Source organism: Sycon ciliatum, chromosome 10, assembly GCF_964019385.1.
Source record: "Sycon ciliatum chromosome 10, ocSycCili1.1, whole genome shotgun sequence".
In the NCBI taxonomy this organism is placed as follows: Eukaryota; Metazoa; Porifera; class Calcarea; order Leucosolenida; family Sycettidae; genus Sycon; species Sycon ciliatum.
The window spans coordinates 27,356,560-27,384,400 of NC_088652.1; the positions used below are offsets into that span (position 1 = coordinate 27,356,560).

The 27,841-nt window shown below is 52.1% G+C and overlaps 1 protein-coding gene across 1 annotated transcript; it reads left to right on the forward strand.

Annotated features, from left to right (window-relative positions):
- Nucleotides 1–27,685, forward strand: LOC135826239 (uncharacterized). Its single transcript, XM_065338867.1, has 12 exons — nt 1–1,130; nt 10,037–10,207; nt 11,217–11,294; nt 11,762–12,263; nt 12,977–13,190; nt 13,939–21,305; nt 22,098–22,180; nt 22,746–22,844; nt 23,889–23,978; nt 24,426–24,566; nt 25,384–25,657; nt 27,184–27,685. The coding sequence occupies exons 1-12, from the start codon at nt 713–715 to the stop codon at nt 27,299–27,301; spliced, it is 9,555 nt and encodes a 3,184-aa protein (XP_065194939.1). The 5' UTR covers nt 1–712; the 3' UTR covers nt 27,302–27,685.
- The last annotated feature ends 156 nt before the right edge of the window (nt 27,686–27,841 follow it).

Genomic DNA, 27,841 nt, shown 5'->3' on the forward strand with positions numbered 1-27,841 from the left:
GTCGATGGTCAGCGCGCTATGCTGTGCACGCTAGCATTGTGTTGGTGGGTGCGGAGCAGGATAGGCAACACCAACACGCTGTCGACATACTCCGCTAGCGGGGCGTTAGTGGCAGAGAGCCAGTGAAGCTGTCCGCTGTCAACCTCTCCCCTTTCCCAGCCAGTCATGTGATTGGTGCAAATCAGGGTAGAATGAGGTAGTGCTGAGCGTCGCTACATCTAAAGAGTTAGGACGTGAGCGCCCGGTTCATAGTGTGGCTCAGACTGTGTTTGACCGTGCACTGTAGCATCGCTACCAATGCCGCTTGCAATTCAGGCAGCAGTCAGTGAAAGCCGCACATCCAGTTTCAGTTTCGGTGCTGACCGTAATCCCCATCGCGTCGCTAACTGACGGACTCGAAGAGCGCTGGCAGTTCCGCCGTCACTGAGACCTATTTGACTTGGCTTAGCATCCTAGTTACCACACGGACAGACTGGATGCGCTCGTTCCTTGTGGAGGGGCTCGCACATTGGAGTTAGTTTCTTGCAGACCAGCGTCTGAACGGGCTTGAAGAGAAGTGCCGAGGAATGATTCTGGGCAGGATCCAGACCACAAAGACAGTGTTCCTTATTCCCCTAGAGTAGCTGGAACAGAAAAACCAGTGCTTTACTTGTGGAGTCGCTGAGGACGCAGAACTGGTGGAGGAGGAGGTGAGGAAGGAGACACAGCAAGCATGGCAGCGGGGAAGCTGCTTTGGCTGTCGTCAGCACTGGCATTCAGTGGCTTGCTACCAGCGCTCGTCTCTACTCAGGCGACCACGGCCAACACATGCGACAGCTCGGCGTTAACATTCGATAAAGTATCGCAGGAGGTACTGCAGCACTTGCCACCCAGTGGAGATGTCTTCCAGAGTGGTCCACCAGATATCGCCTACAACTGTATCGCGTATGGACGCAACCCCAGTCGGATAAAGGAAGCCGTTATCACAGGAACGATGGGCTTGGGTTATGAAGTAGTAACGCTACACTATCGCTGCCATGAAGCAACTGGCAAAGTGAATGTTGTCCGAGTGCCAACATTCCTCCCTAGCCTACACAACGCCACTGTGGACTGTGCTGCGTGTAATCCACTGGCGGCGGACATGTGTGAAGGTAAGACATTCGGTGCTGGATTTCTACTGTTTGCGCGTGTCTGCAAAGGTAACTAGCCACCTTGGGGATGCAAATAATAATAATCTCTACGTGTGTAAGTAAGACCGTGTTTTGTGAGCGTGTACGTGGCGTTTGCTTCGCACTCGAGTCCTCGAGATGGCGCAGCATTCTCGCCTCTTGCTCAATGCCTCCCGCTTTCAAATTGCGCGAATGGAAGTGCAGCAGGGGAGCTGCTGGTGTGAATATGACTGCACTAGCACAGGTGCCTGCCCTGGCAATCCTATCAAGTAAATGTAGTCACCTACAGGCCCATGTAGGTCATACTTAGCGGTACGACTATCGGCTCCGTGTCTCACTCGTCCACAGAAGTCGCACATCTCACTGCGATCATTCACGACTAGTGGCGCACAGCTTATTGTGATATGAAACTAACACGACTCGTGTCAACCACTCTCACTTTCGGTATGGCCTGGCTTCAAATTATTAATATGATGCACAGTCAGTAGAGCTGCGCCACTACAGCATTTCCAGTGGTAGTATTGTCAGCACCTACATCGTTTATATTCAGGAAGGCGTTTCAGCGTGTGTAGACCATCATCGTGTGATTACTGAACCCTCCCTCTCTGAGGGTCTTTGCAAATATCCGCGATATTCTTTGACCGGTTTCTTATTCGCACGTTGGGCTAGGAGACTAAACATTTTACATGTGTGTCACACGCAGTTTGCGCAGTCATTAAAAAGAGACGGTGGTGCATAAGGGGAGGCATTTTGAGTTCTAGGATCACTCGCTATCAGTTACGGTATCTCTACTCTATCTTTATCTTGCACATTTGGGAAGCGCCCAGTGGCCAAAAGGCAGGTATTTGCAAGGCAGTTCTAACAGGCTTTATTAAACTGGTCGACATGAGTGCAGTGCAATCATTCTAAGCATAGACAATGCCATACGTGATCTGTCTACAACATAACGACGCTTATATGCGCCAATTGTCGTTTGGAGAAAAGAGCGAACACAATAGATGGCTGAATCAGTAGAGATCCCAAGACACACAGCCTTGAATAGGTCGCGTTGCGCCCATCACGTAAGCAATCTACGTCTTCATTCTCTATAGCTCGGCTTACCTAAAATGTACACGACTAGCACTCAGCGGGAACATTGTCCCATCTCATTGGCGTATCGGGTTACATGTGCACTTGATACAGCAGCATTAGCTAGCCCGTGAAAAGAGTTTTATAGTGGACAATGTGAGGCCACTGCTGGTTTTCGCAAAAACATGTGAATGCATGTTGCTTAGCCCAATGATGTTGAATATGCTTGGCTATCTTTCCTGGATGTCGTGGGGTGGATATTAGAGCGAGAAGGAGTGTCGCCTATATCACTTCAAGTTGCATTACATGCGCGCTGTAATCATTATTGCCATGACGTCAACAGAAAACACCCAATGGAGGTAGCCTATTCGGTAGAGAGCAGTTTGGGTAGGTTTTTCTGTACCTACTTGCACTCTAAGCAATGTACTGCAACGCAGAAGTCTTTGATGAGGAATTTGCTGTTCCTCTTGTGCGGCGACCAGTGCGTTACCAGTGGCTGACGACTAACGCAAATGCATTCTACGGATCCTCGGCTGAGAAGCACAAACTCTTGACTAGAGGGTGAGGGTGTTCCTAAGCAGCGTGAAATTGTGTACTTGTAGGTGGAATCCGTTCTGGAATTCCGTGCAGTGCATGCTAGAAGATGGATGTTCAAGCTTGGAATTTGCAATAGTCGTCAACATCACCCTATGCATAGGACATGCCACGAAGTGGGCTCTTCGTTCCAGTACTATACTCTATAGGCCAAACTCGGGTTACGCAGACCAAGCCATGATCATTTTGGTCACGCCAAATGCATTGTGCAGGTCCACACGGCCACTCGAAGTACTTGAGTGCCTCTACAGTGTCTGCGCCACCAAGCAGTCAGACCTACACGAAGTGTGTGGCTGACCATGCACTTGAAAAGATGTCTGCACACTTATCACATCGGTCATCAGCATCTACACTCCACGGCTGTCTCACAGTGCGTGATCTAGTGCACAGCAGCGTGGGTACGAGTACAGGCTCTGTAGTCGTGATTGCGGGGAAACCCCGCACTCAAATTCAAAAAAATTCTCAAACTTGCTCGACGCGATCGTCGACTTATGCTGATATCGAGGCCCTTCTGAGCTGCACGGAACAACGAGAATCACAACAACTAGCTCTATACATGCGGTAGTGTAGGGCCTTGCAGGAACCGAGCCGAAAAAACTGTTTCTTTCTCGATCGAACTGTTTCTTTGCTGACTTCCTTGTTGAACGCTGCTACGTAGTGAGACTTTGGTAACGATTCGAAGTGGATTTGGAGACGCCTGGTATACCCTACTGGAGCAAACGCCACGGCTTTGGGAGGTTTTTCCAGGTAGGACTATCTCTTGTTTCCACGCTCAGAAAAGTTCTTCGTGTTCTGAAGGGCAGATCCATGTTCTCGGCGACTTACCCGAAGGTACATTGTGCTTGTTTTCAAAATTTTCAAATTTGTGTGCATAGGTTGTGTGGAGTGTTACGATGGATCCTGATCATGACTATGCGTTTCATGTGGAACATTTGCATTCCCTATGTCGTTTGGGTGGCTGCAAGCTACCAACCCACCGTAAGGGCAACAAGTCATGGAGTGCCCCAACCTATAGTGTCAAGGATTACTCCCTAGACATATTTCGTGCGTTTGGTGAGAAAGTGGAAGGAGATAAGGAGGATATACACCCAAGTCATTTTTGCAAGGCGTGTTTTGATAGCATGACGTCTGTCATGAAGACAGTAGGAAGTGGTGCTGTTGCTAGTATTAGTGGTGGTTGTGGTCAGAAACTGCCAGCTTTGCAACAATGGTCTGCACATACAGACACGAAGTGCAGCATTTGCACGGCTATTGCTGCGGCCAGAAAGGGTGGCCGACAAAAGAAAGCCAAATCCCTTCACGGTGTGTGTGCGGCGCCACGGCCTACTCAACCCTCCCCCACCCATGGTACCGATGTGGACCCGGAAAAGCTCTCCGCATTGTGTACTGGAAGCCATGTGTGTGGATTGCCTCTGTCGCCAGACAGATTCACGTTCGTACCGAGTTCGTTGGTCTGCCCTATTTGCGGCCTTGTCGTGAATTGTGCTGTGGAATCGCCGTGCTGCAGCAAACTGTTCTGTGTGTCGTGCATTGTGGGTTGGCTGGGAGCCAGCACTGTTTGCTTTTCATGTAAGCGTATGGTGCTATTGTCAGGTTTTAAACAACCACACGTATTTGCTAGCAGCACACTACCTGAGCTTGTTGTGTCTTGTGACAATGTTGGTGAGTTAGCTTTTGAGGGCTGCCCAGCAAGAGTTCCCCTCGGAACATTGAAGCAGCATGTAGCGGACTGTGCCTTCAGCAAGAACCCGCCGCCCAAACGATATTTGTCGCCAGCGTCTACAGTTGGTAGTGTCCTGGACGCTCCGCCCAGTGTCCTTCAAGGCGATGTCGGGTCGAAGCTTCTCACAAAGCTTATCGAAGCTCGATCCGATGATGGTCGCCTTGAACAGCGTACCCGAGGCAGTACCTCCATGTGGCACCGCGTTCCTGTCGCCAGGGTGTCATCTGCGGATGCCTCCTCTGCGACTCTGAGAAGAAGGGAAAGCCTTCTCACTACCATCCAGGAAGCAGCATGTGGTGGAGCGAAAGGAAAGGATGCGCAGAGCATTCACGCCCTGCAATCATTGCGTACGGCACGACGTGAGGATCTTCTGCGAGAGGCCGGGTTGCTCCCAGAAGGCTTGACCAAGGGGATTGGACTTGCCATCAAAGCTGACCTCCAACTTCCTTGGAATGGCTTGCGGAAGCTTCGCCGCTACCTAAAGTTGTGTGGTCTGCCACTAGAGTCGGAACGGGAAATGCGGAAGCAGTTGTCGGAAGAGCTCCCGTTCCCTCTCGTTGCTGAAGAAGTTCCTCTTCTTGATAGCTCTGGCACCGTCGTGATGAGCCCAGTCGTGCGCTTTGAGGACCTCGTGCAGCTCGTTCTGCACTTTGTTGAGCTGAACGAAACAGCGGGCACGTTGCTTTGGAACGGGACACTGCCAGAAGATGAGCTGTGGGTGAAGATTGGAGGGGACCATGGCGGTCATTCATTTAAGCTTTGCTTCCAGCTCGTGAATGTTTTGCACCCCAACTCCCTGAGCAACACTGTTCCCTTCTTGGTGTTCGCTGGAAAGGACTCGCCCTCCAATTTGGCAACGATGCTTCAGCCGTACGCTGAGCAAATTGCCAACCTTCGCGGATCGACATGGAAGGGTAAGACCATCAAAGTGTGCCTCTTCGGGGATTATGATTTCATGATGAAGTTGTATGGGCTGTCAGGAGCAAGTGGTGTCAGACCCTGTCTGTTCTGTTTGGCCACCAAGAAAGACATGCAGCAGACACATGACACTCCCTTCCCTGACAGAACCCTTGCCACTTTGAGCGAAGACCATGGTCAGTTTGTGGCATCTGGGTCCAGACTTCAAAATGCCAAACAGTTCAACAATGTCATCAGACCCCAAATCCTCCCGATTGACATTCGTGATGTGTGCATTCCCATACTGCACCTTGATCTTGGTATTTTTCCTCTGCTCTTTGAGGCAATGATCAGAGATGCAGAAGCCATTGACCTCATGCTGGCAAGATCGATCAACGCAGAATCAGCAAGCGCAACATTCAAGGAAGTAGCCGAGAAACAGCAGCAGCTATGGGCACTGCTATCAGAGAAGGCAGAGCAAGAACAGCAGCTTTATGTTGCACAGACGCAACTGCAATGGGCATTGCTGAATGCAGCACAAGCGGTGCAAGCAAATCATGCGGCAGAAGCACAACACGCAGGGTTTGCAGCTCAGTTACAGCAGCACTGGGCAACACAACAGCAGCAATTAAATGAGATCAGCGGCCGCATCGCTCATTTAGAGGAGCAGCTCGTGGGTGCTAAGGTCAAGAATGGTCCTTGCGCTTCGTCCTTTGAACCGGTTTTGGTGAAGCACAGGATCGATCGGCAGGCCTATCATTCTGGCGCGTTTGTAGGTAACCACATCAACAAAGCACTACAACCGTCAGTAACTCGTGAAATTGTATCTGCTCCGGTCAATGTAGTCGCCTCTGTTGTCAATCCTGATGGTGCTCACTTTGCTCCGACACAGTCTCAGCATCAACTGATCCAAGCTGCCGCAGAGTGCTCCCAGAGGTACCTGTCGCTTTTTGCTGCGTACGCCAGTTGCAGAGCCGTCTTCTCTTCGACTAGCGCAGCTGACGACACTGTCACTTCCAGCTTGCAGGAGAAGATCAATTCCTTCATGGCGAATGTCCGGTCCGAGGTAGTAGCACGCCACAAACGCCCTGTAACTCCTAAGTTGCACCTTCTCGAGTGTCATCTTGTCCCCTGCATGGAGAGGTTTGGCATGGCTCTTGGTGCTCTTGGAGAGCAAGGTGGCGAGTCCATCCACCACAAGTTCAACATGTTGCGCCACACTCTGCAAAATACGAACAAGGATGTCGACCGCCTCAGGATTCTAGTGGCCCAGTACCTGACGACAGCGCTGCCAACTCACAACAAGCTGATCGTGCCGGCTGCCAAGCGCAAGAAGACAAGCTAGCAATAAGCTGACTATGTGACGGCCACTGGGTGGATCATGGAGCGAGCTGCAGGATCCACGCGCTCCACAGGTAAAGTATTTCTGACTGTGTTTCTGAAATTGAAATGTACTAGTAGTCTTGTCAATTTCTTACAATGTTGGACACACAGCAGGTAGAACTGGCACAGACAATGTTGAGTCAAATCCACAAGCCATGCTAAGAACATGGCTGGATATCAGGTGAGGGGCGCTTCTTCAGGCAGGCTGGGGCAGGTAAGTCAAACCAACTACCGACATGAATTACTCGTTCAATACTACAAAATTATTCACAAGCTCAAAATGCTACGATTCAACGCAAGGTAGGGTGCTCCTTGAAAGAGAGTGAAACAGGCTGGGCCATGGGGCGCAGGTAAGTCAAATCCACAGGTTGAAGCTATAAATCCACAACATAACGTCAGGCTGAGAGAATTGGCAGCTGATCCTGTTTCTAAAATATTACTTTGCTGGCGAACTATAAAATTCTGAACGCCGAGGTAGGTGGAACTGGGGCGCTCTTTCAAGAGCGGGTGGCAGGTGGGCCAGGTAAGTCCATTAGACACGTTGAAGCTATACATCTACCATATTACGCTAGGCTGAGAGTAGCTTTGGCAGCTAATTGTGATTCTAAAATATTACTGTTCTGTCTAACTGCAAATTCTGAAAGTCGAGGTAGGTGGAACTGGGGCGCTCTTTGAAGAGCGGGTGGCAGGTGGGCAAGGTAAGGCAATTCAACATGTTTGAAACAATAAAGTGTGCATGTCACAACCATACCTCCAAAGGACTCGTCTTCCAAAGCTAAAACTCCAAAACGATGAACGAAGCGAAGTATGCTTCGAGTGGTTCTTCTTGAACATTTTTCGAAAATCAATGCAAAACGTGCATTGTTGTACAAAAATTGTACGGTCGCTTCGCTGACGCGTACGCGACGCGCGCGGATCACCATCACAACCTTTTGCGAAAAAAGTCGGTAAAAAAGACGCCATCTTACCATATGCACAGCGCGAGTCAGCCGTGACTCGGCTACAGTATCATTGCACGCGCACTAAGAATGCTCTTCAATGTGATACACACTACTGAGTCCCGCGCGCGGCCCGGCGTTTAGTTCTCACGTTACGAGTTCCGCTCCGCGTGGTTGACGCTGTTCCCGCCGCAATGTGTGGAGCACAAGCTCTGGGCGGTATACCTGGTATACCGTATAGCATAATTATACCATAGGGCAGCGGCCAAGTGGGGAAATCGTCAACACCAATGCTATGCTGGATACAACGTTGTTGATTGACAGCATGTAACAAGATGGAGGACCACCGTGTTCGGAAACAGCGACCTTTCTGCAACCTTTTTTTTTACTAAGTCCACTGTATTCCCGAATGAATGCGGAAAGTGGTGGCGGAGCCATGCTGCTCAGCCGACCTTGGTGGTCTCGGCGTCTGCACAGACAAAGCGCGCCAAGAAAAGAAGGCCGTAAGAGAGAGGGAAAAACAAGACTATCCACGGTTGGTAGAGCCCCGGTCTTTTACCATGGATGGTTGTAGAAAGGTCACTGTTTCCAAACAAGATGCTCCTCCACCTTGTTACATGCTGCTGTCAATCAACAACATGGTTCAGCAAAACAAGGTTTATCTAATGATTGAGACAACGTTACGTGTACAAACGGTCATGGTTGTCTGATCCAGCGTTACACTACCGCCTGTCAGAGCATGGGCGACATGGAGCGGATGCCACCACATGGAACAACGAATCATCAACATCAAAAAACGATGTCATTGGAAGCATTTTTGACCGCTTGGAGATACTTGCCAGCGCTAATTTTGAGGCGTATAAACAACGCCATTGAAGGCCTGTGTAATGCTTGATTAGTACCGCAGCCGCAGTGGCCGTGCTTACCGAATATGGTCAAGCCGTATACTGTACGCTTGCATCGCGTTCTGTGCGCTGCCTTATGACGACAGCCGCGCAGATATTTCTGTGATTTGTTCCCGGGCTCCCCATCAGTTCTACCACATCCCTAATTCCCATAATCTAATCCACTCGAGATGCTACTGAAACGGTAGGCGAGCCCAGCAGTCTCATATGCTGGCAGCTGCAAGGCACAACTGGGCCATGTACTCGCCCACGGGGTGATATTCCCTGCAGCAATTTAGACCGGCTGTCCCGAAGCCGACGGGTCGCTCCCGCATGGTTTGAGCCTTGATCAATTTGTGATTCAGAATAACATGTCACTGAAGACGAAATTGAGTGTCGCCATCAGGACTCGAACCAATGATCTTCACCTGAGACCAGCGGTGCTCTAACCACTGAGCTATGCCTATGGTGCAACTGTTGAGTATTATACGGAAATAGCACACACAGAGGCAATGCCCCATCCTTGTCGGTGGTGTTGAGCACTCTGGGCAATCTGGGAACTCTCGCTATTACGGAAATAGTACCCATGGTTAGCTAATAGGCTGGCAAGTAGCGCCATAATAATCCAACTCGCAGCCACAGAATGAGTACCATCAGGGTGGCAAATGCAACCCAGTGCAGTGCAGTGCAGTGCAGTGCAGGCAGTGCAGTGCAGTGCAGTACAGTGCAGTGCAGTGCAGTGCAGTGCAGTGCTGGACTCAGAACCACGGTAGACCTGCACTGTCGACTGAACGAGAGTTACTCAACTAATCAATGCTACTGGCCGCTATAGCTGCGGGTATGATTATAAGATAATTATCTCTACGTATTATTACAGCGTGTAAACACACATACATGTAGTGGTAGTGTGACCTTTAGTCAGGCAGAAGCAGCTGACATCTATTTCGAAGTACATGAACACATAGCCTCCCCTATTTTGACAGTATGTGCTGTGTGTTGACGTTTGACAAATGCCTGTCAACCGACATTGCGTCCCACGTACAATCATGTACATGGCTGTACAGTCATTTCCCGGTACGGTGGTGCACAGTCATGAACCTGTACGGTGACGTTGCAAGGAATGCAACTCACATCGGTTCTGCGGGTAACCTATTTTCCGTGTCAGCGCCTCGGCGCCAAACTAGCCGCCTCGTTGGACACTATGAACACGCTCGAGGCCACATGGAAAGCGGCGACAACCCGAGTGCGGGTGATATCGACGGGCGCCTCGCATTGCGAAATACTTGCGCGGTGCGGGAGTTTCCGAAAAAAAGTTTGAATCTCTCGCTAGAAGCAGAAATGAAATCTCTGGCTTGCTCACGCACACTGTTTGCCTCAACCCTTCTTCCTCTGCGTGTGTAGCGTGCGACCCGAGTTGTTTGGATGGCACGTGTTTCTCGTCGGGAAAAAGTGGATGTTGCAATTACATGCAAGATGGCCAGTGCATTGCAGAGTGTAGTGGCAACAGAGTTGGAGACAACAGCACCAAGCTATGCAGCTGTGCACCCAACTGGTCGGGTCTGAACTGTGACGGTAAGACACACTATCTCACTATCCCTGTTACTCCTTCGTTTTCTTTGCATGCGGACCATTAGACTCCTCACATTATTTGTCCAGTAGGGATGATGGTGTTTTCATACGAACACCTCACAGGGATTCAAGACGTCTTGATCTTGAAACTGTGGTCAACTACTCCAATAATTACGTGTCGTTCCACCAGTCATTGTGCCCAAGTCTTTGCATTCGACTTTGTTTTTCACTGGCAAAGTGTGTCGTTAGCTCAAAAGATAAAATGGCGACGACAATCGGGGCCAATCCAAGACAGAATGTGGCATGATCTGGTGCATTTTCAAAACCTTGTCGAGGCCCCGTAGCAGAGGAATGCCCAATCTGGACCGTGATCCTTGCAAATATCAAAATGTTCCACCTTCTACTTTGGTGTCCAAGCAGCGAATCATTTCTTGGGAAAATTCAATTGTTTATCTTGCGGTGCTGCAATTCGTTCTCCTGGGTCTTACAATCCTGGCACATATCATGGCAATCCCTTTATAAGAGCTTCCAATTGTGATGGAAGATTCTGTTACATTTACTTAGAATGGCAGCACAAAGATCTGAAATATCCTTGTGCAGCCATTGTGCATTATATAGCTGCGCATGAGATGCATGACACCAAGAAATTGTTCTTTACACAAAGGGGGGGGGGGGGGGGGCGATATCAAAATTCCACTCCACATGCAACAGATTTACTAGGACTTCAGATACCTAGGAAGTGTAACATGAACATACTGCAACTTAGCAGGCGCTGTCCGGCTGATGAGGCTATGGCCGCACCAATGTTTTCAGCACTAATATCTGTTTACTGATGAGAAAGCCGTGTGCTTACCTGCAATATATCGCACAATGTACAAACGGCTAGGGTAACCAGGGTAACTAGGGTAGGGCGGCCGGACCAATGAAAAAATTATTCCACCGGTCTGGGTAAAAGGAATTATCTATGTGTGACGTTGATCATGGTTGTGTCTTTGTACTGAACTGTTCGCAGAATGCACACTTCAATGTGAGAACAATGGAGTGCGCAATGCCAGCTGTTCAGCTTGCAGTTGTCCAGAAAACTATGGCGGTAAGTTGCTGAGTTATGACTGTTAGATACTTGGGCCAGTGTAACCATGAATAGAGCAGATTGAGGAAAATTCTCCTGTTCGTGTAACTGAGATGTATCCAGTTTTTGTTATTATATATACCTATAGTACAAGAGTGCTTTATCTAAATAAATTATCTATAGCATACTGTCTGGATCGCATTGCGCACACAGCGAGGCTGTGATGGGGAATCCACGGAGCAGAGACCGTGACGGAGCTATATACTGGGGACGCTGTAGGTTCTGGAAATGTAATCTACGTTCATGCATTCACTCACGTGCATAATCTGGAGCTGGGGGTAGTGATAGTGGACCACCTCTTCTATGCTCAACACCAACTTAAAAGACTGTATTGTTGTGGAAATGATTATCACACCTGATCTTGTAATGACATCGTGATTATGTCGTGGTGATGTCATTGGGATGTGCTGTTTGCTATGTTCATGCAGGAGTGCAGTGCGAGATTGCGCTGCCCTGTGCCACACAACCGTGTCAGAACAGTGCAGCATGTGTGAACAATAATGACAGCACCACCACTGCCACCGCCGCCGCGGCAGGTCCAGCACTGGAGACTGGTGGCGGACTACCAGACTTTGCACTGTCAGCGCCGTACACATGCATATGCCAGGAGGGGTACACGGGCGAGCGGTGCCAGACGGAAATGGACGTGTGCGACTCATCACCGTGCGGTAACAGTGGTGCGTGTCGTAGTCAACGCGGCGACACCGCAGGGCTCCACAGCTTCGTCTGCGAGTGCACAGAGGGTTTCGTCGGGCCGCTGTGCGATGTAGAGCTGCCTCATCCGTGTGAAGATCCGGCCGTGAAGGTGTGCGCGAATAGTGCCGGATGCATAGCGACGACTGGCCGTGCGTACGTCTGTAACTGCACCGAGGGATTCCATGGACAGCAATGTGAGCAGGGACCGTGTGAGGACAGCCCTCAAGCGTGCAAGTAAGTGAAAAAGTGTGAGAGCAAAACAAAAGTAAAAAGTGCGAGTGTAATAAAGGTGCGAGTGCGAGAACTAAAAAAATAAGCGAAAAAGTCGTACTAATGATCCCCTCTGGCACTACATTGATGATGTCAATATGGCAGTAATGTGGGATCTCATTGAGCACTGAACTATGCAATGTGGAAGTTAACACATGGAATCTTCACTGCTACTCCCTGGTCACTTTTGACTAAACCCGCCTGTACATGGATGCTGCTGCTTCGCGTTTTACGGGTGGATGGTAATCAGTAATCAGAATCCAACCGAGATACAGCAGCTAATGACGATCACAAAGCATCCGTAACAGCAGTAGCAATCTGTACCCTGTCTCAATGGGCACATATCTGTCAAGTCTGCTTGTCTAGAAATACCATAATGACGCGTATAAAAGCAGGTGCTTACGGCCGTATAAGCCGATATCAGCGCTAGGCTTCTATTCAAGTCACGTATCTCTATGTATGTCAATACTAAACCAGGCGTATGTGCTGGCAGCATATCTTAAAATCAGGCTTGTATTCAAAACAGGCTTCTCTACGAAACAGGCTTTTATTCAAGACACTACAGTTTGCAAGATGTTTTCACGCCAGCCTATGAGGGAGCCTGACACAACCTTGGACATACCATGCTACATACTCAACTGTCTGTGCACTGCTTATTTGTGTTTGCCTTGCATCAGGAATGGTGGTGCATGCCATAACCTTCCATTTGGTGAATTGACATGTGATTGCTTGGAATCCTTCACCGGCCCTGGCTGTGAGTTTGATATGGCAGATCCCTGCTTCACTGCACCGTGTCTCTACGACGGGACATGTACATCCACGGGACAAAACTACAGCTGTGGTTGTCCACCAAACTTCTCAGGCAAGAACTGTGAAGTCGGGCCATGCGAGGTACGTCACAGTGCATGGGGATTCTATCAGGGGGTTTTTTCATTTAGGAACTCGCACAGCATTAAGTTATGGTTGTGCAGTAAACCTCTATTTCAGTTACCACAAGTGTGATATCTTGTCTGAGATCCTAAAGGCCCTCCACCTGCCTGGGGACTCAACGGGTTGGTAGCGGTTTCCGTGAGCTGCCTTGGATATTTAAACCTGCTATTCCTTTTCCCATTTTCCGACTCCCTCAACCTGATGAATACGTTTATGTATTGGGACTCCCAGCGTGCTAGTTTGTACGTGAAGTGTGTGGGTTACAGTGAGGGTTGCGTCCCACAATCCTGCATGAATTCACAGGACGCGTGACTTTAGAGTTCTGGACAAAATGCTGAGCAGCCGCTGTTTGGGTGACAACTGCACCATAGCTTAGTGAGTAGAGCATCGCTGGCCATAAGGGTCCCTGCTTCGAGTCCTGGCGGTGACAGTCAACTTGTTTCTTCCGACTTTCCCCTATTTTCCGATTCCCGGAACCTGATGAATAAGCCTTTCCATGCATTTCATTCAAGCCATCTGAGTTCCATCCATGTGGAAGCTGTGCTCTACTTCAGTTCCGTCTTTGACATGTGTGAGAATTGAAATTTTGGAATTCCTCTACTAGTACTTCGAAGTATAATTTGGACCTCAGAGATGTATTGTTGTTTGAAGCCCAATCCAATTTGACCTGTTTTCTGATTTTTGTGATTTCTGTGTGTTCCCTGTCCAGGTGAATAACTCACCTTGCTTCAACGGGGGTCAGTGTCAGAACAATGGAACGACTACTAGTGGTATGGACTGTGAATGCGTGGAGGGTTTCTCCGGTCCGCTGTGCGAATTCGATTTGGCCGATCCGTGTAGTAGCTCTCCGCCCGTATGTGAGCCGCATGCCACGTGCCGCGTTCAGGCGGACACCGGCACACCGGTGTGCGATTGTCCAGAGGGCTTCTCCGGCACGCGCTGCGAGAACGGGCCGTGCCAGTCTCAGGCGGTGCCGTGTGAACATGGCGGAACCTGCGTCAACAACGCTAACAGCACTCTGTTCTGTGAGTGTCTGGAGGGCTACGGCGGAGAGAAGTGTGAGTTCGTACCCGGTCACCCGTGCCTGACGTTCCCCTGCGTCAACTCATCGTGCCAAGCCGGCACGGCCATGGAGTATAGCTGTGAGTGTCCGCCCGGGTTCGAGGGTAAACACTGCGATGTCGGTCCGTGCCAGAAACTCCCAGCACCGTGCCAGCACAACGCTACGTGCGTGAACCAACCAGCCGGTGAGATCGAGTGTGTCTGTCTCGAGGGCTTTGCAGGTCAAACTTGCCAGTTTGATTTGTCCGACCCGTGCCATTCGTCGCCATGCCCTGGCAATGACTCCACGTGTGAGATGCTGAGTGGGGAGCAATATCGCTGTCTTTGCCCTGCCGACGTGCAGCACCCGGAGTGTTATGTAGCCCCATGCGAGGCCAATCCCGATGCCTGTCTGAACGGAGCGTCGTGCGTGGATGGCCCGATGGACGAGGTGGAGTGCGTCTGCTTAGACGGCTACGTTGGTCATGATTGCGGCATGCATATGGACGACCCGTGCAGCTCTTCACCGTGCCCGCAGAATGCCTCGTGCGTATGGGACACTGGTGTTGACTTCAGATGCCACTGCCCTGAGAACGACACAAGCAGCGAGCTTTGCTATCAGGAACCGTGCGAGAAGTACCCACAGGCATGCCAGAACGGCGCGTCGTGCGTGAATGGTCCCGCTGAAGAGGTGATCTGCATCTGCCTGGAGGGATACAGTGGCGCAGACTGCTCGTTTGACATTGCTGACCCATGCCTGAACTCGACCTGTCCAGACAATTCCACGTGTGAATGGATCCAAGGCGAGCAACACCGCTGTCACTGTCCACCCGGAGATGTTGACCCGTTGTGCTATACACGACCGTGTGTGAAATTCCCTGACGCATGTCGTAACGGAGCGGAGTGCGTCGACGGACCTCAAGACGAGGTAGTTTGCCTCTGCTTGGACGGATTCAGCGGTGCAGACTGCTCATTCGACGTCAACGATCCGTGCCTCTCTGCACCATGTCCCACGAACTCTACTTGTGCATGGCAGAAAGCTGATCTGTACCAGTGCATGTGCCCGCCGAACTCTACCGACCCGGCATGCTATAAACCGCCGTGTGTTAGATATCCGGACGCGTGTCGTAACGGGGCCGAATGCGTTAACACTCCAGATGAGGGTATTGCGTGCGTCTGCCTGGACGGCTTTAGCGGCGTTGACTGCTCTTGGGACCTGAACGATGCGTGCACGCTAGCACCCTGCCCGACGAACGCGACGTGCGTTGCTATCGGTCACAACGAGACCGAGTGCCATTGCCCGCCGGAGGTGCGCGATCCGCTCTGCTACGTTCCTCCGTGCGTGTCCAACCCGCCGCCGTGCCAGAACGGAGGCGAGTGCGTAACCGTCGACAACATGGCGTTCTGCGGCTGCCTGGACGGTTACCACGGTGATCTGTGTCAGCACGCGGTGGGTGATCCGTGTTACAGTTCACCATGCCCGTTGGATGCGACGTGCATACAGGACATAGCAATGCCCGATCAGTACCGCTGTATATGCCCGGAAGGCAGTAAAGATCCGGACTGCTACAAGCCACCCTGTGAGGCCAACCCGGGAATTTGCCAGAATGGTGCTCGCTGCGAGAACGGGGCAAACGCAACGGATTTCACGTGCGTCTGCTTGGACGGCTATCAGGGAGATTTGTGCGACATGTACGTGAGAAATCCGTGTCAGAGCGGGCCCTGTCCACCGCATGCATCCTGCGTGGGCAACATGACATCCTACCTGTGTCTGTGTCCACCAGACCTGGTCGATCCCACCTGCTACAATGTACCGTGTGTTGAGAACCCCGCTGTCTGTCGCCACGGCGGGAAATGCGGAGAGGTTCCGTCCGGTCGCACGGCGTGTATCTGTCTAGACGGCTGGACGGGACTGCACTGTCAACATAACGTGGTGTCACCACCGATTCTTTCACCATGTATTGACTCCGACCCATGCCAGAATGGTGGCATCTGCCGGCCAGGCACGAACGCCACGCTGGGAATGGTATGCGAGTGTCCGCCAGAATTCTCTGGTGTGACGTGCGAGCTCATCGCCCCACCACAGCACCAAGATCTGTGCTTGACTGACCCGCAAACCTGCCACCCCACCGGCGACTGTAGAAATATCCTGGCTAACAACTCCCATGCGTGCGATTGTCTCGAGGGCTTCTACGGATCAAGCTGTGAGGTGATCACGCTGGCAACTGGCGGAACTGGAACGCAGGATGCGTGTCTCCCTAACCCGTGCTGGGGCGATGGACAGTGCATACCACAAGCCAACGGCGGATATCGCTGTGAATGTCCACCGGGGTGGAGCGGCCCACACTGTGAAAACGGTGGATCGTGTGCCGACCCGAACGCCTGTCGTAACGGTGGAGAGTGTATCAGTGATGGTGTTAACTACATTTGTGATTGTGTACCCGGTTACAGTGGCGACCGATGTGAGGTGGTCGTCCTCGGCGACGGGGCAGTGCGTGCGGGATTCAATCCCTGCGCCCAGAATCCCTGCCATGGCAACGCGACGTGTCGTTCCCACGGTTACGGATTTGAATGTGAGTGCCCGACCGGCATGTCCGGGGGGCTGTGCAGTGCCAAGGGTGATGCACCGTGTCGTGTGAATCCGTGCTACAATGATGGGCGATGCATTCCGGACTTGGCCAATCGCTATGTCTGTGAGTGCGTACCTGGGTATACCGGTGAGACGTGTGATGTCATTCTGCCGGGTCACTATCCACATAACTGGCCTACGCTCCTCTCCGCGGGCGGAGGCGCCAACCCAGAGCTGCCACAGCCGTCACCTGGTCCTGGCATCGATGCCGGGCTGAATCCCCCGGTACAGTACGGCCCGGGTCCACATTTGCCCCAGGGACCTGGTGTACAAATACCCTATGATATGCCCGGTCCCCGTAACGGTGCTCGACCTCCATCTGATCCGCTTTCGCCGGCCTTGCCAGATACCGGGCGAGGCGGTGGGCTGACAGTTCAGTCACCGTGCACGCCAACGAACAGACCCTGCGGCAACAGTGGCAAGTGTGTGGATCAGGGTATTGGATATACGTGTGACTGCCCAATCACTTTCAGTGGATCACAGTGTCTCGGTGGCACTGGCGGTCAATGCGGTGGACGCGCATGTCTCAACGGTGGCAAGTGCATCTACAGTCATCTGAACGGCGGTCATCAATGCAGCTGTCCACGTGGCCTGGGAGGTGCAGGCTGCGAGATCAACATCGTAATGAACGGACATGCTGTAACTTCTGCAAATCCGTGTGATCGATCGCCGTGCAACGGAGGCGTGTGTTCACCTGTGGTGGGTGGCTATATCTGCCAGTGTGTGGCGCCATTCTCCGGTTCACGCTGCGAGAACCATCAGCCTCCGCATGGCCCTACAAACAACGCGCAGTTCGGTGTACCACCGGCTGCAACCAATCCTGACCTGCCTCCCAACTCACCAGCCGTGCCAGGAGATCCAAACCCGGCAGTTCCCGCACCGTCTAATCCCAACAGCATCAACAACATGCCCCACAATGGTGAGCCGTTGACTGGGAAACCCACCGGTGGTGGTCTAAACCCGTCGCCCATCTTCAAACCTCCGTTTGGACCTGAAGACAAGATCCGTCCGCCGGTCCAGCTGCGCCCGGATCCCCTGGGCAACCCAGCACCCCTGTACACCCCGGACTATCCCCGGATGGGCATTTACGCGGGTAGCGCCCCGGGTGGAGCAGGAGCAGGCCTGGACGGTTCTCGCACTGGCAACATACCCGGCTTTGGCCAGCAGGGCCCAGGAGCAGTGGCAGGTGGAGGTGGTGCCGGAGTACCGTTGCAAGGTGGAGGCATGCCTGGTTTCGCAGGTGGCGACGCCGCTCAAAACAATCCGGGACGGTCGGGCGCCAACGGGCCAAACAACCCGCCTCCGGGCACGCCCCAGACCGGTCAGAATGTTGGAGGTCGTGGCAGTCAGGTACCAGTGGCGGGTGGAGTGTCTGGCGGGCCGGGTGGTGGCATTCCCGGGCAGACTGGTGGACGTGACGGTGCAGGCACTCAGCAAGTGTACCCGGACAATGTACCCGGGGGTCGTGTCAGACCTGGCATAGGCGGTGGTGTTCCCACGAACATTGGCGTTGTTAACCCCCCTGCTGGTGGTGGTCCTGCTGCTAATCAACAACCGGCTCAGGGAGGTGGACCAGGTGATGTTATGAACACACCACCAAATGCCCAGCCAGCAGCTGGCCAAGGCAATGCAGGTACCCCTCCCAATGGTATTGCAGCAGCACCGGTCCCTAATGGGCAGGGAAACCCCGGCCAGGTTGCCCCGGGCAATACACCGGGAGGTCCCGGTAATCTACCTCCACCCGGTACCGGTGTACCCGATCCGGTCCAGTATCCCCCGGGACCGGGCACGATTGGGCAGGGCAACCCCGGTCAGGGCGCCCCGGGCAATACACCGGGTGGTCCAGGTAGTCAATCTCCACCTGGTACCGGTGTACCCGATCCGGTCCAATATCCCCCGGGACCGGGCACGATTGGGCAGGGCAACCCCGGTCAGGGCGCCCCAGGCAATACACCGGGAGGTCCAGGTAGTCTACCTCCACCTGGTACCGGTGTACCCGATCCAGTCCAATATCACCCGGGAACCGGCATGGTTGGTGGGAAGAATGGCGTCGTTGGACAGCCGAATCACAGAGCTGGCAACAAGGATGGCTTCACCAGTCCTGGCTCACCAATACCACCCGCCGTGGGTGGTGGTTTGGCAAACGGTAACCCAGCAGCAGGCGGAGTTTCACCCAATCCTGGCGCTCTTCCTCCTCCCCCTCCGCAGCAAGGTACAGGCCAGGGTGCTGGCGGAGTTGATGGCAGCGTTGGTGGTGGAGGTGCCCCTCCAGGTGGTGGCGGAGGGCAGCCAGGCGGCTTTGCAGACGGTGGTGGTGGTCCCGGCGTACCGAATAATCAAATTGCCGGTACTCCGGGAGTTGGCGGAGGTCATCCTCAGCAAGACGGAAGCCGTGGCACCGTCGGGCAGCAACCACCGATGGACATGCTACCTCCATTGATCCACATGCCCTCTGGGGGCAGCTCTAAACCAGTGGGTTTGGACAGTGGTGGCTTACTATCAGCAGGACATCCTGGTGGTCAAACTGCAGCTGGTGGTGAAGGACGGGCAGTGGACATTCTTGCCGGTGGTGGACAGCCGGTGGCTGGAGCGCCGTCTCATGGCGGGGTTGGTGACGGAGTACCTGCTGCTGCTGCTGCAGCTGCTGCCAATGGTCCTGGTCTTACTCCGCCCAGTGCTGGAAACCCACCGGCCGGCCAAAGCGGTCGGGATGGTGGAACACAGGCACAACGTCCGGCTGGAAGTGCTCCCGCCAACCCTGATGGTGCCGCTGCCGGAGGGAGTAGCGCACCCGAGTTCAGCAAGCAGGTCCCACCCGGTCCAGGGGTACAACAACCCAGCACTGGTAGCAATCCAATATTCACCGGACCCAGAGACAATGGGGGTAAACCCGGGGTGCGCGTTTCCAACGGCATCGGTGTTGGATCCCCGGCAGGAGTACCTGGCAATGGCAAACCACAAGGAAACAACTTAGTGGCAGGAAAAGCAATTGCTGGAGCACCGACTGAAGCACGCCAAAACTCACCTGGACAGCCCTCCGGAGGAGTTTCCGTTCCTGATCCTGCCCTCGGAGCAAGTGCTGGTATTCCGGGTGGCAGCACACCTACGACTGTCAAGTCACCATTGTCTGGAGGCGGTGCTGCTGCTGCTGCTGCTGCAGCCTCGCCGAATGATCTACGCAACGTCGTCAGCGACGTCGGAACCGCGGGCGGTCAGATTGGCCAAGCTGCTGGTTTGGCGAGCTCTGGAGGCCCTACGGGATCCAATAGTCAACGGTTTGCTGCTGGTGGTGGCGGTATTGCTGGACAGCCTTCCTTTACCGGTACGCCAACCAACAATGCCGGCAAATCATTAGATGCTGCTGTGCCCGGTCAACCCAATCCTGCCATAGGCGCTGGTAACGGCCAGACAAATCTTCCCCAGGGTTCTCCTGGAGCGGGTAATAACAATGTCCCCATCTCTCCAGGTACGGGAATACCACAGCAATCTGCTGGAGGTAGAGCTGGCGCTGCAGGGGATTTCCCCAGTCCCGGAGGTCAAGGGCCTGGCCAGTCAGCACTATCAGGTGTACAGGATGCTCTTCCCTTACTCAATGCTGCTCCGGACTTTGGTGGTGGTATTGGTGGCGGAGCACTGTTTCCCTCACCGGGTCAACCTCCTGTTGATAACCGACAGCCGGCTGGTTTTATGCCAGGTATGGACGGCAATTTCCCAGCGCAGAACATGCCGGGTGCGGGCATTGCCGCAGCATCTCCTGATATTGCTGCAGGAAATGGTGGAGGTGCTGGTGGTAGTCCTGCTGGTGCAGCTGGCATTGGTGGTGCTACTGCTGGTGGTGCCGGTGCTGGTGCTGCTGCTGGTGCTGCTGGGGCTGGTGCTGCTGCTGCTGCTGCTGGGGCTGGCACTTCTGGCATTGCTGGTGCTGGTGCTGGAGGCGCTGCTGGTGGTGCTGCTGGTGGTGCTGCTGGTGCTGCTGGCGGTGCTGGTGGTGCTGGTGCTGCTGCTGGCGGTGCTGCTGGTGCTGCTGGTGCTGCTGCTGGTGCAGGTGGTGCTGCTGGTGGTTCTGCTGGCGGTACTGCTGGTGCTGCTGGCGGTGCTGCTGGTGCTGCTGGCGGTGCTGCTGGTGCTGGTGCTGCTGGCGGTGCTGCTGGTGCTGGTGCTGGCGGTGCTGCTGCTGGTGCTGGTGCAGGTGGTCCTGCTGGTGGTTCTGCTGGCGGTGCTGCTGGTGCTGCTGCTGGTGGTGGTGGTGGTGCTGGCGGTGCTGCTGGTGCTGCTGGTGCTGATGCTGGCGGTGCTGCCGATAGCAATGCTGGAGCTTCATCTGCTGACCGAGCTGGTTCTTCATCCAGCGATACCAGCAATGGTGAATCTAATGACTGCCGCTTTGACCCGTGTCAAAATGGAGGGTGAGTTAGATGCATTTTTGGATGTGTGGATTTGGTCATGAGTTTGTGTGTACGTGTGTGTATGTGTGCATGTGTACATGCGTGAACGTATGTGTCTGCGAGTGCTTCCGTGCATGTATTCATGTGCATGTGAATGTGGGGAAAGGGGAGGGGGGGGGAGAGGGGTTATGAGTGCATGTGAATGTGGGGAAAGGGGAGGGGGGGGGGTTATGAGTGCATGTGAATGTGGGGAAAGGGGAGGGGGGGGGGGGGGGTTATGAGTGCATGTGAATGTGGGGAAAGGGGAGGGGGGGGGGGGGGTTATGAGTGCATGTGAATGTGGGGAAAGGGGAGGGGGGTTATGAGTGCATGTGAGCAGGTGTGCTAGGATGCATGCTAGTTGTTAGACATATGTTCAGCCATTGGCTAGTATGTCTTGTTCCACAACCACATTATAAATTTTACTTCCCAGGATGTAGCAGCATGTTCAGTTTACTATGATTATATTGGGCACAGATAGACAATTCAACAGGACCTCCCAGTATGTTGGTCTCATTACATCCCCCTGTGTATTTGTCTCAATATTGCATTTAGGGTGTATTTGTTGGGCTTCTGTATAGTCATGTGTTTATACTGACGATGTGCGTATATCTATACCTGTGGTTTGTGTGTGTTTGTGTTTGTGTGTGTGTGTATGTATGTGTATGTATGTGCATGTGTGTGTGTGTGCGTATGTATGTGTATGTATGTGTGTGTGTGTGTCTGTGTGTGTCTGTGTGTCTGTGTTTTCTCATACATGTGCTGAACACACAGACTTTGCAAGGCTGACAGTGACGACGATGACATCACATTCAAATGCCATTGCTACGGTAGCTGGCAAGGTGCAACATGTACCGGTAAGAAGTAGGATGAGTAAAGGGAAGTGTTAAATCCAACCAGTAATGTACCTCACCATACACTTGTATTCGCGAGCGCAGGTTTTTGGAATGTAGGCGAAAGCGGGAACCACCCTGCTCGACTGGAGTCTGACCTTATTGGGGGTCTGATTATTCCTGCAATCAAGTCAGTTTAGCCTAGAAGCTGGTCAGATCGCCCTTGCAAAACGTCGGAGACTGTCTAGAAATGCCCTGTGCGACCGTCTCCTTTGGTTTGGGACATTGCAAGTTACTCGCACATTCCAGTCGCGTTCTTCTTGTCCATATGTTGTTTGGAAGTCCTCTGAAAACTTTATTTGTTTGTTTTTAGGAATAACTGATCCGACATGCTGATGCTACAAATGACAATTATAGTAACCATACCACTTGTGTATGCAGTATGATCAAGCAGTTTAAGTTGAGAAAGGGGTCTACATAATTATGTTCAATAGTAGGGCTTGTCACCCCGAGATTGCTTGGGAATTAACAGCTGGGTGCTGATGTGCTTCTTCATGTGTTTGTGTTGTCTGTATGCGTGCGTGCACAGACTGCCCATCTCCGTTTGTCATCGACGGTCAACAGTGCTCGCAGTCGTGTTCACTGCCAGGATATCGACCGGTCGGAGCACTGCCGGCGGTCTGCTATGGTAAGATAACCCATGCCAAGGACCTCGGGTCTGAGTTGTTGGCTTGCCTCACCAGTACAGATTCCTTCTAGGAGCTCGGCCTTCACTTCCTATTGTTGTGTTGTCCCGCTTCTTCTCTCTCTCTTCTTACGAGTATGTTGTCTCTTCAGTAAACTAAATGCCATGGTTACACACGGCTGCGAACAAGATTGCTGTGCCCATGATGTCAACGGTCACATATAATTATGTAGCCACATAAGCTATCCAGGCAATAGTTACATAGCCGGAAAAATCTTGCCTAGCCACTCCATGCAATGGTCTTACATGCAGTTGATAACAGACTCGCAGGATCACTGCATGCCATGGTATTACACCCCTGGTGGCAAGCTTACTCAGCCACTACATGCCATGGTATTACACCCCTGATAGCAAGCTTACGCAGTCACTCCATACAACGGTCTTACGCCCCTGATAGCAATCCTACACAGTCACTCCATGCCATGGTATTACACCCCGGATAGCAAACTTGCACAGCCACTCCATGCCATGGACTCGTAGTTGATAACATGCTTACACGGTCACCCCATGCAACTTTCATAAAGCTCATCGGAAGTATGCACTGTCCATGATGGCCACCCATCTGATAACATGCATGAATTGTTACTTACTATCACCTTGCCGCATAACCTGCACATCCTGAATTCAGTGGTGTGCACCCCACATGCTGGCAAAGAAGACTTTTTCTTAGTTGTCTCTGGCTGTAAAACCAGTAATGTGCATAACATGCATGAGCCACTTGCAGGGGCATCTGTTCACTATCCCGAATGTGTGTAGGCTTTGATAGCGTAAACACATGTCGTCGGTTTATTTTACAATAATTATCACTAATAGGAAGTTCTGTTCTGGACGGTGCGTGTGTGTGTGTGTATGTGTGTGTGTGTGTGTGTGTGTGTGTGTGTGTGTGTGTGTGTGTGTGTGTGTGTGTGTATGTCTGCATGTGTATACATTCCTTTGCGTGTACGTATGTGTGTTTGTGTTCCGTAAAATCACCTCTTGGCACCTCAGCATGCGGCATAGCTAACTGTGCAAGTTGCCGAAGTGGCAGATGCAAACGATGCAGACGTGGAACGTACCTCAACCATAACAGATGTACCGGTAAGCCATTGGTGTGTCTGTCACTACTACTGCTGCGGCTGCTGTTGCTGCTGCTGCTGATGCTGCTGATGCTGCTGCTGATACTGTTGCTGCTGCTGCTGCTGCTGCTGCTGCTGCTGCTGCTGCTGTTGAGAATACAGTACTGCCTTGCATGTGCCCAAGTGGAATACAAGATTACGTACATACACTCATGGTCGCAGTACACAATTGTACTGACTATCCCGACCCATGCATTCAATACACAATGCTACTGATCTTCCTTACTAATTAGCACATTGTACATTGCCAAATATGGACTGCACAAGTAATGCATGCGAGTACACTGGGATCAGAAGTGCACTGTTAAACACTCCACACGACCGTGCCCAGGTGGCTCTGTGGGGTGTTGGCTGTACAATTAATTACTTCATTGACCAATGAGCGTATACATTCATGCTCCATGTCCAGCACCCATCCGAGCATCGATGAGTGACACAACGCAAGCAAAGCAACGTGGCTTCTCCGCGGCCCTGCAGCGTATGGATGAGGAGGATATGGGCAACGTTAGCCAGCGCCGTGACACAAGAATCATCAACACCATTATGCCAGGTCAGCATACTGTATAAGATGTCATATTTTTAGGTGTAGTATCATTGCACAGCTCAATAGCACCTACACGCCCTTTGTAGTCTATGTTCTCTTTATGTTGTTGTTGTTGTTCTCTTCCATTCTATGATCTATGTAGGCATATGTGCACTTTCATAAAAATAAAAATAAAATACAAATTGCGGTGTCAGTGACCTGCCAGGCTTCCAGTGTAAAGTAGAATTCGGTAACCAACGTGCACTGCACATACAGCGCGCACCCAGTGTCGTTTATGTGTAATCTAAATTTTGATGCCTGGTTTCTCTACCGAAATTACCGAAATTTAACTTACACCGAAATAACGTGTTGTATAGTAGCTGAGGTTCTCCATCAGCAAGTGTCGATGGACTGAGGTACAATACTGCCGGTCACCGAAGAACCTGGGGGTCCGATGGCAGCCTCCTAGCCTAGAGTCTAGTAGACCCTTCTTATTTTTGTGTATTGCAGTCTATCCACAGTTGAATGTATCGTAGTCTATGCACAGTTGAGTGTATTTCAGTCTATGCACAGTTGAGTGTATTGCAGTCTATGCACAGTTGAGTGTATTGCAGTCTATGCCCAGTTGAGTATATTGCAGTCTATGCACAGTTGAGTGTATCGTAGTCTATGCACAGTTGAGTGTATTGCAGTCTATGCACAGTTGAGTGTATTGCAGTCTATGCACAGTTGAGTCACCATGTAAGTACGTGTTTCTGATTGTTGTTGTTGCTATGTGTGTTGTGTGTTGTGTGTTGTGTGTTGTGTGTGTGTGTGTTGCTATGTTTGTTCCTGTGTTTCACAGGTATTATGGTAAGCTTGGCCACCATTGCCTGCCTGGCACTGGTCATTGCCCTGGTATCGTTCCGTTACCAGCGCCGGCGGAGATTGCTGGCCGCGGTCTCCCGGCGCTACCGTTCCGGGGCCATACCGCGCCAGGACTTCAATGACCTCAGCTCCAATCATCCGTCACGCACGTCATCGCCTGCAGGTGATGTGATACGTAACTCCGACATACTGGATGAGGATGATGACTGCGATGATGACGTTGAAGATGGTGATATCAGTCAAGGAGCAAGGTAGGTCAGTAAAAGTGATAACGGGACATGGGAACACAGGCACGCCGGAAACCGGTGCAGTTGGTCAGGTTATCTCCAGACCAACTCGTTGTCCACCACCACATGTTTATGTGTACCCGCCATGGAGGTCATTTGTACCCGCCATGGAGGTCTTTGTACCCGCCATGGAGGTCATGTGTACCTGCCATGGAGGTCATGTGTACCCGCCATGGAGGTCATGTGTACCCGCCATGGAGGTCATGTGTACCCGCCATGGAGGTCATGTGTACCCGCCATGGAGGGCATGTGTACCCGCCATGGAGGTCATTTGTACCCGCCATGGAGGTCATTTGTACCCGCCATGGAGGTCATGTGTACCCGCCATGGAGGTCATGTGTACCCGCCATGGAGGTCATGTGTACCCGCCATGGAGGTCATGTGTACCCGCCATGGAGGTCATGTGTACCCGCCATGGAGGGCATGTGTACCCGCCATGGAGGTCATTTGTACCCGCCATGGAGGTCATGTGTACCCGCCATGGAGGTCATGTGTACCCGCCGTGGAGGTCATTTGTACCCGCCATGGAGGTCATTTGTGCCCGCCATGGAGGTCATTTGTACCCGCCATGGAGGTCATGTGTACCCGCCATGGAGGTCATGTGTACCCGCCATGGAGGTCATTTGTACCCGCCATGGAGGTCATTTGTACCCGCCACGGAGGTCATTTGTACCCGCCATGGAGGTCATTTGTACCCGCCATGGAGGTCATTTTTACCCGCCATGGAGGTCATTTGTACCCGCCATGGAGGTCATGTGTACCCACCATGGAGGTCATGTGTACCCGCCATGGAGGTAATGTGTTCCCGCCATGGAGGTCATGTGTACCCGCCATGGAGGTCATGTGTACCCGCCATGGTGGTCATTTGTACCCACCATGGAGGTCATTTGTACCCACCATGGAGGTCATTTGTACCCGCCATGGAGGTCATTTGTACCCGCCATGGAGGTCATTTGTACCCGCCATGGAAGTCTTTTGTACCCGCCATGGAGGTCATGTGTACCCGCCATGGAGGTCATGTGTACCCGCCATGGAGGTCATTTGTACCCGCCATGGAGGTCATTTGTACCCGCCATGGAGGTCATTTGTACCCGCCATGGAGGTCATTTGTACCCGCCATGGAGGTCATTTGTACCCGCCATGGAGGTCATTTGTACCCGCCGTGGCATACATAAAGTAGGAACAATACCAGACTAATCAAAAACTGCTTTCGGCCGTCCTGCAATATCATACTAAGATATCACAATAGCTTTCTCGTAAACTCTTTCCGTGTACACAGCCAGGATTGTGATCTGCCACCTAGGTGTGCTAGAGGCAGGTTTCATTGCCATATTACAAACTGAGCTCTATATCTGTCTCTCTGAATGTCTCTCTCTCTCTCACTCACTCACTCTCTCTCTCTCTCAATCTCTCTCGCTCTCTTTCTCTGTCTCTCTCCCTCTCTGTCTTTCTACTCTACTCTACTCTACTTTAAAACAATTGCTCTGCAGCACGATCCTCGGCGACACAACGCCACGCCGCGGACGCACGCCACTAGTACACTCGCCACCTGCGCCTCCACCACCGCCACCGCCACCACTACCTGAAACGTGGACGGATGAATGTTGATCTAGTCTCCTGCACGGAAATGAATGACCGCTCACAATACAATGGCAACAAACAATAGCACCCCGCCAACAACTATTATTATTATTTCATCTGGCAAGACTTGCGTTGGTCGAGTGTGAACTTACAGGACCTAGTCATTGTCAATGCAGGATATTCTAATTATTATCGTGAAATTTTGTAACCAAAGCCCATGAGGATATCCATAAGCACCTTGCTCTTGACCAAACTACAACTTGCTCCTGTACTACTGAACGAGTTGCAGGCGTTTGCACACATGTTGTCCTGTGAAGACCTGTACATGTACGCTAATATAAATTATTGTGTGTATGGCCATTCTGCACAGAAACCATAATTATGATAACTTACTATGCCACCATATCATCACCATTGGACTTCAACGGTGTTGGTGAGTGCGCAGTGTGTGTGTGGGGGGGGGGGGGGGGAGAGTGAATGTGCTGGTTGTGCTATTTTCGTAGGAAAAGTGGGGGTGGGATAGTGAGTGGACTGCATGTTTTGTGTTGGGGGGGGGGGGGGGGGGAA